We start from the raw sequence: 12,788 nt of genomic DNA on the forward strand, positions 1-12,788 counted from the left end.
TGAATGAGGACCCAAAAGCGAACTAACTTAAACAGAGCTTCTTTAATAACCAAACAGAGGTAGGCTCAGATAGACCGGCAGATTCCGACAGGACAGGACAAGGTTGCAGCAAACATGACGATAGTCTGGTTCAGGCATGACTAACACAAACAAACAAGAATCCGACAAGGACAGGAACAAAAACAGAGAGAGATATAGGGACCTAATCAGAGGGAAAAAGGGAACAGGTGGGAAACGGGGTGACGAGGTGGTTAGGAGGAGACAAGGCACAGCTGGTGGAAATTGGGGGAGAAAAGGTAACCTAACAACGACCAGCAGAGGGAGACAGGGTGAAGGGAAAGGACAGAGACAAGACACAACATGACAGTACATGACAGTACCCCCCCACTCACCGAGCGCCTCCTGGCGCACTCGAGGAGGAAACCTGGCGGCAACGGAGGAAATCCTCGATCAGCGCACGGTCCAGCACGTCCCGAGAGGGAACCCAACTCCTCTCCTCAGGACCGTACCCCTCCCAATCTACGAGGTACTGGTGACCACGGCCCCGAGGACGCATGTCCAAAATTCTACGGACCCTGTAGATGGGTGCGCCCTCGACAAGGATGGGGGGGGGGGGGGGGGAAGACGAGCGGGGGCGCGAAGGACGGGCTTAACACAGGAGACATGGAAGACCGGGTGGACGCGACGAAGATATCGCGGAAGAAGAAGTCGCACTGCGACAGGATTAATGACCTGAGAGATACGGAATGGACCAATGAACCGCGGGGTCAACTTGCGAGAAGCCGTCTTAAGGGGAAGGTTCTGAGTGGAGAGCCAAACTCTCTGACCGCGACAATATCTAGGGCTCTTAGTTCTACGCTTATTAGCAGCTCTCACAGTCTGCGCCCTATAACGACAAAGTGCAGACCTGACCCTCTTCCAGGTGCGCTCGCAACGTTGGACAAAAGCCTGAGCGGAGGGGACGCTGGACTCGGCGAACTGAGATGAGAACAACGGAGGCTGGTACCCGAGGCTACTCTGAAAAGGAGATAGCCCGGTCGCAGACGAAGGAAGCGAGTTGTGGGCGTATTCTGCCCAGGGGAGCTGTTCTGACCAAGACGCAGGGTTGCGAAAAGAAAGACTGCGTAAGATGCGACCAATAGTCTGATTGGCCCGTTCTGCTTGACCGTTAGACTGGGGGTGAAAGCCGGAAGAGAGACTGACGGAAGCCCCAATCAAACGGCAAAACTCCCTCCAAAATTGAGACGTGAATTGCGGACCTCTGTCCGAAACGACGTCTGACGGAAGGCCATGAATTCTGAAAACATTCTCGATGATGATTTGTGCCGTCTCTTTAGCAGAAGGAAGCTTAGCAAGGGGAATGAAATGAGCCGCCTTAGAGAACCTATCGACAACCGTAAGAATAACAGTCTTCCCCGCTGACGAAGGCAGTCCGGTGACAAAATCTAAGGCGATGTGAGACCACGGTCGAGAGGGAATAGGAAGCGGCCTGAGACGGCCGGCAGGAGGAGAGTTACCGGACTTAGTCTGCGCGCAGACCGAACAAGCAGCCACGAAACGACGCGTGTCATGCTCCCGGGTGGGCCACCAGAAACGCTGGCGAATGGAAGCAAGCGTACCCCGAACGCCAGGGTGGCCGGCTAACTTGGCAGAGTGAGCCCACTGAAGAACGGCCAGACGAGTAGGAACGGGAACGAAAAGAAGGTTCCTAGGACAAGCGCGCAGCGACGGAGTTTGAGTGAGTGCTTGCTTTACCTGCCTCTCAATTCCCCAGACAGTCAACCCGACAACACGCCCCTCAGGGAGAATCCCCTCGGGGTCAGTGGAGGCTACTGAAGAACTGAAGAGACGAGACAAAGCATCAGGCTTGGTGTTCTTAGAGCCCGGACGATAAGAAATCACGAACTCGAAACGAGCGAAAAACAGCGCCCAACGCGCCTGACGCGCATTAAGTCGTTTGGCAGAACGGATGTACTCAAGGTTCCTATGGTCAGTCCAAACGACAAAAGGAACGGTCGCCCCCTCCAACCACTGTCGCCATTCGCCTAGGGCTAACCGGATGGCGAGCAGTTCGCGGTTACCCACATCATAGTTACGTTCCGACGGCGACAGGCGATGAGAAAAATACGCGCATGGGTGGACCTTGTCGTCAGAGAGGGAGCGCTGAGAAAGGATGGCTCCCACTCCCACCTCTGACGCGTCAACCTCGACAACGAACTGTCTAGAGACGTCAGGTGTAACAAGGATAGGAGCGGATGTAAAACGATTCTTGAGGAGATCAAAAGCTCCCTGGGCGGAAACGGACCACTTAAAGCACGTCTTGACAGAAGTAAGGGCTGTGAGAGGAGCTGCCACCTGACCGAAATTACGGATGAAACGACGATAGAAGTTCGCGAAGCCGAGAAAGCGCTGCAGCTCGACGCGTGACTTAGGGACGGGCCAATCAATGACAGCTTGGACCTTAGCGGGATCCATCTTAATGCCTTCAGCGGAAATAACAGAACCGAGAAATGTGACGGAGGAGGCATGAAAAGTGCACTTCTCAGCCTTCACAAAAAGACAATTCTCTAAAAGGCGCTGGAGGACACGTCGAACGTGCTGAACATGAATCTGGAGTGACGGTGAAAAAATCAGGATATCGTCAAGGTAAACGAAAACAAAGATGTTCAGCATGTCTCTCAGGACATCATTGACTAATGCCTGAAAGACAGCTGGAGCGTTAGCGAGGCCGAAAGGAAGAACCCGGTATTCAAAGTGCCCTAACGGAGTGTTAAACGCCGTCTTCCACTCGTCCCCCTCCCTGATGCGCACGAGATGGTAAGCGTTACGAAGGTCCAACTTAGTGAAAAACCTGGCTCCCTGCAGGATCTCGAAGGCTGAAGACATAAGAGGAAGCGGATAACGATTCTTCACTGTTATGTCATTCAGCCCTCGATAATCTATGCAGGGGCGCAGAGACCCGTCCTTCTTCTTGACAAAAAAAAACCCCGCTCCGGCGGGAGAGGAGGAGGGGACTATGGTACCGGCGTCAAGAGCTACAGACAAATAATCTTCGAGAGCCTTACGTTCGGGAGCCGACAGAGAGTATAGTCTACCCCGGGGGGGGGTGGTTCCCGGAAGGAGATCAATACTACAATCATACGACCGGTGTGGAGGAAGAGAGGTGGCCCTGGACCGACTGAACACCGTGCGCAGATCGTGATATTCCTCCGGCACCCCTGTCAAATCACCAGGCTCCTCCTGTGAAGAAGAGACAGAGGAAACAGGAGGGATAGCAGACATTAAACATTTCACATGACAAGAGACGTTCCAGGAGAGGATAGAATTACTAGACCAATTAATGGAAGGATTATGACAAACTAGCCAGGGATGGCCCAAAACAACAGGTGTAAAAGGTGAACGAAAAATTAAAAAAGAAATGGTTTCACTATGATTACCAGAAACAGTGAGGGTTAAAGGTAGCGTCTCACGCTGAATCCTGGGGAGAGGACTACCATCCAGGGCGAACAAGGCCATGGGCTCCTTTAACTGTCTGAGAGGAATGTCATGTTCCCGAGCCCAGGTCTCGTCCATAAAACAGCCCTCCGCCCCAGAGTCTATTAAGGCACTGCAGGAAGCTGACGAACCGGTCCAGCGTAGATGGACCGACAAGGTAGTGCAGGATCTTGAAGGAGAGACAGGAGTAGTAGCGCTCACCAGTAGCCCTCCGCTTACTGACGAGCTCTGGCCTTTTACTGGACATGAAGTGACAAAATGACCAGCGGAACCGCAATAGAGACAGAGGCGGTTGGTGATTCTCCGTTCCCTCTCCTCAGTCGAGATGCGGATACCTCCCAGCTGCATGGGCTCAGCACCCGAGCCGGCAGAGGAAGATGGTAGTGATGCGGAGAGGGGGGCGACGGAGAGCGCGAGCTCCTTTCCACGAGCTCGGTGACGAAGATCAACCCGTCGCTCAATGCGAATAGCGAGTTCAATCAAGGAATCCACGCTGGAAGGAACCTCCCGGGAGAGAATCTCATCCTTTACCTCTGCGCGGAAACCCTCCAGAAGACGAGCGAGCAAGGCCGGCTCGTTCCAGCCACTGGAGACAGCAAGAGTGCGAAACTCAATAGAGTAGTCTGTTATGGATCGATTGCCTTGACATAGGGAAGACAGGGCCCTGGAAGCCTCCTCCCCAAAAACAGATCGATCAAAAACCCGTATCATCTCCTCCTTAAAGTCTTGATACTGGTTAGTACACTCAGCCCTTGCCTCCCAGATTGCCGTGCCCCACTCACGAGCCCGTCCAATAAGGAGAGATATGACGTAGGCGACACGAGCAGTGCTCCTGGAGTAAGTGTTGGGCTGGAGAGAAAACACAATATCACACTGGGTGAGGAACGAGCGGCATTCAGTGGGCTCCCCAGAGTAACACGGCGGGTTATTGATTCTGGGCTCCGGAGATTCGAAAGCCCTGGAAGTGGCCGGTGGATCGAGGCGGAGATGGTGAACCTGTTCTGTGAGGTTGGAGACTTGGGTGGCCAGGGTCTCAACGGCATGTCGAGCAGCAGACAATTCCTGCTTGTGTCTGCCTAGCATCGCTCCCTGGATCTCGACGGCTGAGTGGAGAGGATCCGAAGTCGCTGGGTCCATTCTTGGTCGGATTCTTCTGTTATGGTGAGTGAATGAGGACCCAAAAGCGAACTAACTTAAACAGAGCTTCTTTAATAACCAAACAGAGGTAGGCTCAGATAGACCGGCAGATTCCGACAGGACAGGACAAGGTTGCAGCAAACATGACGATAGTCTGGTTCAGGCATGACTAACACAAACAAACAAGAATCCGACAAGGACAGGAACAAAAACAGAGAGAGATATAGGGACCTAATCAGAGGGAAAAAGGGAACAGGTGGGAAACGGGGTGACGAGGTGGTTAGGAGGAGACAAGGCACAGCTGGTGGAAATTGGGGGAGAAAAGGTAACCTAACAACGACCAGCAGAGGGAGACAGGGTGAAGGGAAAGGACAGAGACAAGACACAACATGACAGTACATGACATTTCCACTGATAGTAGATGAATGCATTCCATAATAGACATCACAATGGCCACGTAGCTGTAATTAGATGAATGCATTCCATTATAGACATCACAATGGCCACCTAGCTGTAATTAGATGAATGCATTCCATTATAGACATCATAATGGCCACCTAGCTGTAATTAGATGAATGCATTCCATTATAGACATCATAATGGCCACGTAGCTGTAATTAGATGAATGCATTCCATAATAGACATCACAATGGCCACGTAGCTGTAATTAGATGAATGCATTCCATAATAGACATCACAATGGCCACGTAGCTGTAATTAGATGAATGCATTCCATAATAGACATCACAATGGCCACGTAGCTGTAATTAGATGAATGCATTCCATAATAGACATCACAATGGCCACGTAGCTGTAATTAGATGAATGCATTCCATTATAGACATCATAATGGCCACGTAGCTGTAATTAGATGAATGCATTCCATTATAGACATCACAATGGCCACGTAGCTGTAATTAGATGAATGCATTCCATAATAGACATCACAATGGCCACGTAGCTGTAATTAGATGAATGCATTCCATAATAGACATCACAATGGCCACGTAGCTGTAATTAGATGAATGCATTCCATAATAGACATCACAATGGCCACGTAGCTGTAATTAGATGAATGCATTCCATTATAGACATCATAATGGCCACGTAGCTGTAATTAGATGAATGCATTCCATTATAGACATCATAATGGCCACCTAGCTGTAATTAGATGAATGCATTCCATAATAGACATCATAATGGCCACCTAGCTGTAATTAGATGAATGCATTCCATAATAGACATCACAATGGCCACGTAGCTGTAATTAGATGAATGCATTCCATAATAGACATCACAATGGCCACGTAGCTGTAATTAGATGAATGCATTCCATAATAGACATCACAATGGCCACGTAGCTGTAATTAGATGAATGCATTCCATAATAGACATCACAATGGCCACCTAGCTGTAATTAGATGAATGCATTCCATAATAGACATCACAATGGCCACGTAGCTGTAATTAGATGAATGCATTCCATAATAGACATCACAATGGCCACGTAGCTGTAATTAGATGAATGCATTCCATTATAGACATCACAATGGCCACCTAGCTGTAATTAGATGAATGCATTCCATTATAGACATCACAATGGCCACGTAGCTGTAATTAGATGAATGCATTCCATAATAGACATCACAATGGCCACGTAACTGTAATTAGATGAATGTATTCCATTATAGACATCACAATGGCCACCTAGCTGTAATTAGATGAATGCATTCCATAATAGACATCATAATGGCCACGTAGCTGTAATTAGATGAATGCATTCCATAATAGACATCACAATGGCCACGTAGCTGTAATTAGATGAATGCATTCCATTATAGACATCATAATGGCCACCTAGCTGTAATTAGATGAATGCATTCCATTATAGACATCACAATGGCCACGTAGCTGTAATTAGATGAATGCATTCCATAATAGACATCACAATGGCCACGTAGCTGTAATTAGATGAATGCATTCCATAATAGACATCACAATGGCCACGTAGCTGTAATTAGATGAATGCATTCCATAATAGACATCACAATGGCCACGTAGCTGTAATTAGATGAATGCATTCCATAATAGACATCACAATGGCCACCTAGCTGTAATTAGATGAATGCATTCCATTATGGACATCACAATGGCCACCTAGCTGTAATTAGATGAATGCATTCCATTATAGACATCACAATGGCCACGTAGCTGTAATTAGATGAATGCATTCCATAATAGACATCACAATGGCCACGTAGCTGTAATTAGATGAATGCATTCCATTATAGACATCATAATGGCCACGTAGCTGTAATTAGATGAATGCATTCCATAATAGACATCACAATGGCCACGTAGCTGTAATTAGATGAATGCATTCCATTATAGACATCATAATGGCCACGTAGCTGTAATTAGATGAATGCATTCCATAATAGACATCACAATGGCCACCTAGCTGTAATTAGATGAATGCATTCCATTATAGACATCATAATGGCCACCTAGCTGTAATTAGATGAATGCATTCCATTATAGACATCATAATGGCCACGTAGCTGTAATTAGATGAATGCATTCCATAATAGACATCACAATGGCCACGTAGCTGTAATTAGATGAATGCATTCCATAATAGACATCACAATGGCCACGTAGCTGTAATTAGATGAATGCATTCCATAATAGACATCACAATGGCCACGTAGCTGTAATTAGATGAATGCATTCCATAATAGACATCACAATGGCCATGTAGCTGTAATTATTTTATTTTTATTTTTTTATTTTACCTTTATTTAACCAGGCAAGTCAGTTAAGAACAAATTCTTATTTTCAATGACGGCCTGGGAACAGTGGGTTAACTGCCTGTTCAGGGGCAGAACGACAGATTTGTACCTTGTCAGCTCGGGGGTTTGAACTCGCAACCTTCCGGTTACTAGTCCAACGCTCTAACCACTAGGCTACCCTGCCGCCCCAGGGTAGCCTAATTAGATGAATGCATTCCATTATAGACATCATAATGGCCACGTAGCTGTAATTAGATGAATGCATTCCATTATAGACATCATAATGGCCACGTAGCTGTAATTCCAACCCTTTCGCTGGTGTTTGCAATAAGTGTTTTCCCTCACAAGTGCATGTCTCTGGCGGGTTGACCATGAGAATAGCACCAAAGGGTTATAATGGCCTGATTTACAGAACGTGTCGGTAATGAAAGGAGAGAAGGATCGATACGTATGTGTTTCCATTCATATGATAGGGAGAGAAACTGTCAAAGGTCATACAGACTTGACACAGCAAATAACTACAGAAGTTTATATGAGAGAGAGAGAGAGAGTGAGAGAGAGAGAGAGGAAGAGAGAGAGTGAGAGAGTGAGAGAGAGAGGGAGAGAGAGAGAGAGACAGAGAGACAGAGAGACAGAGAGAGAGAGACAGAGAGAGAGAGAGAGAGAGACAGAGAGACAGAGAGACAGAGAGACAGAGAGAGAGAGAGAGACAGAGAGAGAGAGAGAGAGACAGAGACACAGAGAGACAGCCATACAATTTCTATTCTGTTAATTCAACTTTAACGCAGACTTGACACAGCAAATAACTATAGCAGTTGATATAGGTGAGGGTGACAGAGAGATATTCTGGTCATTAAACTGCAACGCTGGGTTGCCTTGGCCAGAGTAAGGTTCCCAGAAAAAAGGCAGAAACCACATTAATATTTCAACAGCATCAACAATACAGTCTTTACCACAACTTCCTCTAGAGCCTTAAAGGGGAAACACTGGGATTTAGTTAGTAAAGTGTTTCCATTCCACTTTTGGGCTCCTGAGTGGCGCTGCAGTCTAAGGCACTGCAGCTCAGTGCAAGAGGCATCCTCCTCAATGCTCGTGCTACCTCTCATCCTCCGCATCGTCCCTGCGATTCTGCCATTGACCTCCTCCTGGGCACCACAAAGCCTCGAGGTCGGCCATATTCCCTATCCGGCCCCGAGACCAAGGCCATGGAAGAGTACTTTGAGGACTCTCTGGCTGTTGGGAGCATTCGTCCTTCTGCATCACCTGCCGGCGCAGGGTTTGTCTTTGTGAAAAAGAAGGACAAGACCCTGCGTCCATGCATCGACTACCGGGGCAACAATGACATCATGATTAAGAATCATGACCCCCTGCCACTCCTTACCTTGGCTTTCAAACCTCTCCAGGGGGCTACCATCTTTTCCTGTTTGGTAGTCCCATCGGGTGGCTCACAATTGGCCCAGTGTTGTCTGGGATTGGTAGGCCATTATTGTAAATAAGAATTTGTTCTTTAACTGACTTTCATAGTTAAATAAAGGTTAAATGACTCAAAATAAATAACCTCCCTCTGACACACACAGTCCACTAATGTTTTAATGAACCAGTTCATAGGAAGAAACAATGCAACACACTTCAATTAATGCAGTCAACAAGGACCAGTTATCTAACCTCTGAATCAACACATCAACACATACAATCCCCACACCGGCCTACGTGTTAATCCCCCACCAGCCTACGTGTTAATCCCAACACCAGCCTACGTGTTAACCTCCACACAAGCCTACGTGTTAATCCCCACACCAGCCTACGTGTTAATCCCAACACCAGCCTATGTGTTAACCTCCACACCAGCCTACATGTTAATCCCAGCACCAGCCTACGTGTTAATCCCCACACCAGCCCACATGTTAATCTCCACACCAGCCTACATGTTAATCCCAGCACCAGCCTACGTTTTAACCTCCACACCAGCCTTCATGTTAATCCCAACACCAGCCTACGTGTTAATCCCCACACCAGCCCACATGTTAATCTCCACACCAGCCTACATGTTAATCTCCACACCAGCCTACATGTTAATCCCAACACCAGTCTATGTGTTAACCTCCACACCAGCCTACGTGTTAATCCCAAACCAGCCTACGTGTTAATCCCAACATCAGCCTACGTGTTAACCTCCACACCAGCCTACGTGTTAATCCCAACACCAGCCCACAAATGAATTCTCACACCAGCATAATTGATAATCCCCACTTCAGCGTATGTGTTAATGCACACGCAAACACAAATTCACAGTCATAAAACACACACATACAAGCACTCATGCAAAACAAAGGCTTCCACTTACCTCTCTCGCAGGTACGTGACCAGTACCCCGTGCCGGTACAATCGCAGATAAACCGGTTCCATCCCTCCTTGCAGACGCCTCTGTTCTTACACGGGTAACTCTCACATTGTTTCCCCACCACCTTGTTGCACGACGGCTTGATGCCGGCCCCGTTCTGGGCCTCAGCGATCTGTCGGATGTCCTTGCTGCGCCCGTCGATGAAGAGGTCGCGCACGCAGCCAACGTAGCCGTAGTTGAGCATGGCGGTCCACAGCTCAGTGGGCAGGATGAGATTGGTGCGGTCTGAGGGTAGACCACCTAGGTACATGTCCCCCTCCAGGTCCAGGATCTCACTCTCTCCGCTGGACATGAACGGAGTGCGCCGGCTGTTGACTGAGATGGTGCCTGGAGAGGGGAGAGTAATAAAGAGAGGGTTGCACTGTAATATAGAGAGGGATGTACTTTAATATAGAGAGGGTATCACAGTCGCTCAGTAACTCCCTTACCAGTGGAGGATTTGTACAGCCTACCCCGGCTCACTGAGAACCCCGCTTACCTCCTCCGGAGAGATATTCTGGGGGAACCCGGAACCTGGCGGGGATTTCTTTCTCAGTGCTCCCTCATTTTTGAGCTGCAGCCATCTTCTTTCCCTTCAGATCGGTCGAAGATAGTGTACATTATTACGCTAACGTTGGGAAGGGCGTTCTCCTGAACTAAGGCAGTTTGGGAGCAACAATCCATCATTTGTCATCATCTGAAAGATTTTATGGCAGAGGTGAGGAAGGTGTTCGGATCTCTGGTATCTCGGAAAGAAGCGGTCACGAAAACTATTTGAACTACATCAGAATTCCCGTAGTGTGGCAGACTACGAGGTTGATTTTCGCACATTGGATGCCGAGAGTGCCTGGAATCTTTATTCGATGTATTCTTTCTCTATCAGAGGAGATAAAAGATGAGCTAGCAGCTCGGAAGTTGCCGTGGCACCTTGATTCCCTCATCGCCCTTACCATTAGGATTGATGGGCGTCTACGGGAACACAGGAGTGAGAAGAGGTCAGGTGTCGGTCACACTCGTTCATCTGCTGCTGCTTGCTCACCTCCGAAGGAATCCGGAAGCTGCATTTCCGAGAAGATCCAAAGCCACCCGAGTTCACTCGAGAATCATCGGAGACGGATGAGCCGGATACACTGGAGCCTACGCAACTGGGCAGAGCTAGATTATTGCCTAGGGAACGTTCATGTAGGCTGAGCTCCAACTGTTGTCTGTATTGTGATGGTGCGGGGCAGCACCACAATACAGAGACCAGACTCATTAGTAGGTACGAGTACACTGATGAGAGACTGGGAATTCTCTGATTCCCATTACCCCTACTCACTTTTTTGTGATCCTGCTGTGGGGAGACCAGTCTAAGTCTATCTGGGCTCATTGACTCTGGGGCAGATAAGAGTTTTATGGACGCTACCCTGGTGTCGGAACTAGGTATCCCCACTCAACGCTTCTCTGTTACCGTGGACGCTAGAGCACTGGACGGCTGCTCCTTTGAAAGAGTCACACACAAAAATAGTTCCCATTAACCTCTCTTGGGTAGGTGGCAGTATTTTCACCTCTGGATGAAAAGCGTGCCCAAAGCAAACTGCCTGTTACTCAGGCCCAGAAGTTAGGATATGCATATAATTGGTAGATCTGGATAGAAAACATTCTCCAAAACTGTTAAAATAATGTCTGTGAGCATAACATAACTGATATGGCAGGTGAAAATCTGAGAAGAATCCATCCAGGAAGTGGAATTATGTGGCTGTTTTTCAACTAAATGCCTATAGAGATTCCAAAGGGTTAGGAATTAGATTGCAGTTCCTATGGCTTCCACTAGATGTCAACAGTCTTTAGACATGGTTTCAGGCTTTTATTTTGAAAAACAATGAGTAAAAACACATTTTGGTTAGAGGACAGAGGAAGTATGCAGACCTGATTTGAGCGCTCGTTTGTAATTTTTCCTTTCTATTGAAAACGGTATTGTCCGGTTTAAATATTATTGATTATAAATACAATAAACAACCTGAGGATTAATTATAAACATCGTTTGACATGTTTCAACAGACTTTATCGGTACTTTTAGTATGTATTCATCTGCCTGTTGTGACCACGTTGGAGCCATTGGATTACTGAACAAAACAGAGTTTTTGGGACATAAAACGGGACTTTATCGAACAAAACAAACATTTACTGTGTAACTGGGAGTCTTGTGAGTGCAACCATATGAAGAACATCAAAGGTAAGTGATTAATTTTAGCGCTATTTCTGACGTTAGTGACTCCTCTACTTGGCTGGTAAATGGTTGTATGCTTTTTCTGCGGGGCGCTGTCCTCAGATAATCGCATGGTATACTTTCGCTGTAAAGCCTTTTTGAAATCTGACACAGAGGCTGGATTAACAAGAAGTTAATCTTTAAGCCGATGTATAACACTTGTATATTTTATGAATAAGTATTATGTGTATTTCTGTATTTTGAATTTGGAGCTCTGCAATTTCACCGGATGTTGGAGGCTAATCTATATCTGGCAATCACAACAAGTCAATACAGCTCCTCCTCATTGAATCCCCTCACTTCCCTGTGGTGTTGGGATTTTCTTAGCTCCAAAAGCACTATCCCATTATTGACTTGACCACAGGTTCAATCTTGGGTTGGATCCCATTCTGTCACTCCCACTAATCTTAAAGCGGAACGTCCGCCGCCGAATCGTCCTCCTCTGGGGTTAAGTAAAGCCTCTGGTTTTTCTACTGTTCCCGCAGAGTACCAAGATCTTCTGGAGGTTTTCAACAAGGCTCCTGCTACCTCTCTTCCTCCACATCATCCCTATGATTGTGCCATCGACCTCCTCCCGGTAAAACACCGCCTTGAGGTTGGCTACATTCCCTATCTGGTCCCGAGACCAAGGCCATGGAGGAGTACATTGAGGACTCTCTGGCTGCTGGGAGCATTCGTCCTTCTGCATCCCCTGCTGGCACAGGGTTTTCCTTTGTGAAAAAGAAGGCTAAGACCC

At 47.4% G+C, this 12,788-nt stretch overlaps 1 protein-coding gene across 1 annotated transcript in view; it reads right to left on the minus strand.

Moving 5' to 3' along the window:
- Positions 1-12,788, minus strand: part of LOC139383366 (neurexin-3a-like) — a 599,057-nt gene that overhangs the window by 419,115 nt on the left and 167,154 nt on the right. Inside the window, exon 10 of the mRNA XM_071127881.1 lies at positions 9,769-10,152. Coding sequence (XP_070983982.1) covers positions 9,769-10,152 — 384 coding nt within the window. The remainder of the gene's footprint in view (positions 1-9,768; positions 10,153-12,788) is intronic.

The sequence above is a fragment of the Oncorhynchus clarkii genome, chromosome 25 (assembly GCF_045791955.1).
Source record: "Oncorhynchus clarkii lewisi isolate Uvic-CL-2024 chromosome 25, UVic_Ocla_1.0, whole genome shotgun sequence".
Taxonomy (NCBI): Eukaryota; Metazoa; Chordata; class Actinopteri; order Salmoniformes; family Salmonidae; genus Oncorhynchus; species Oncorhynchus clarkii.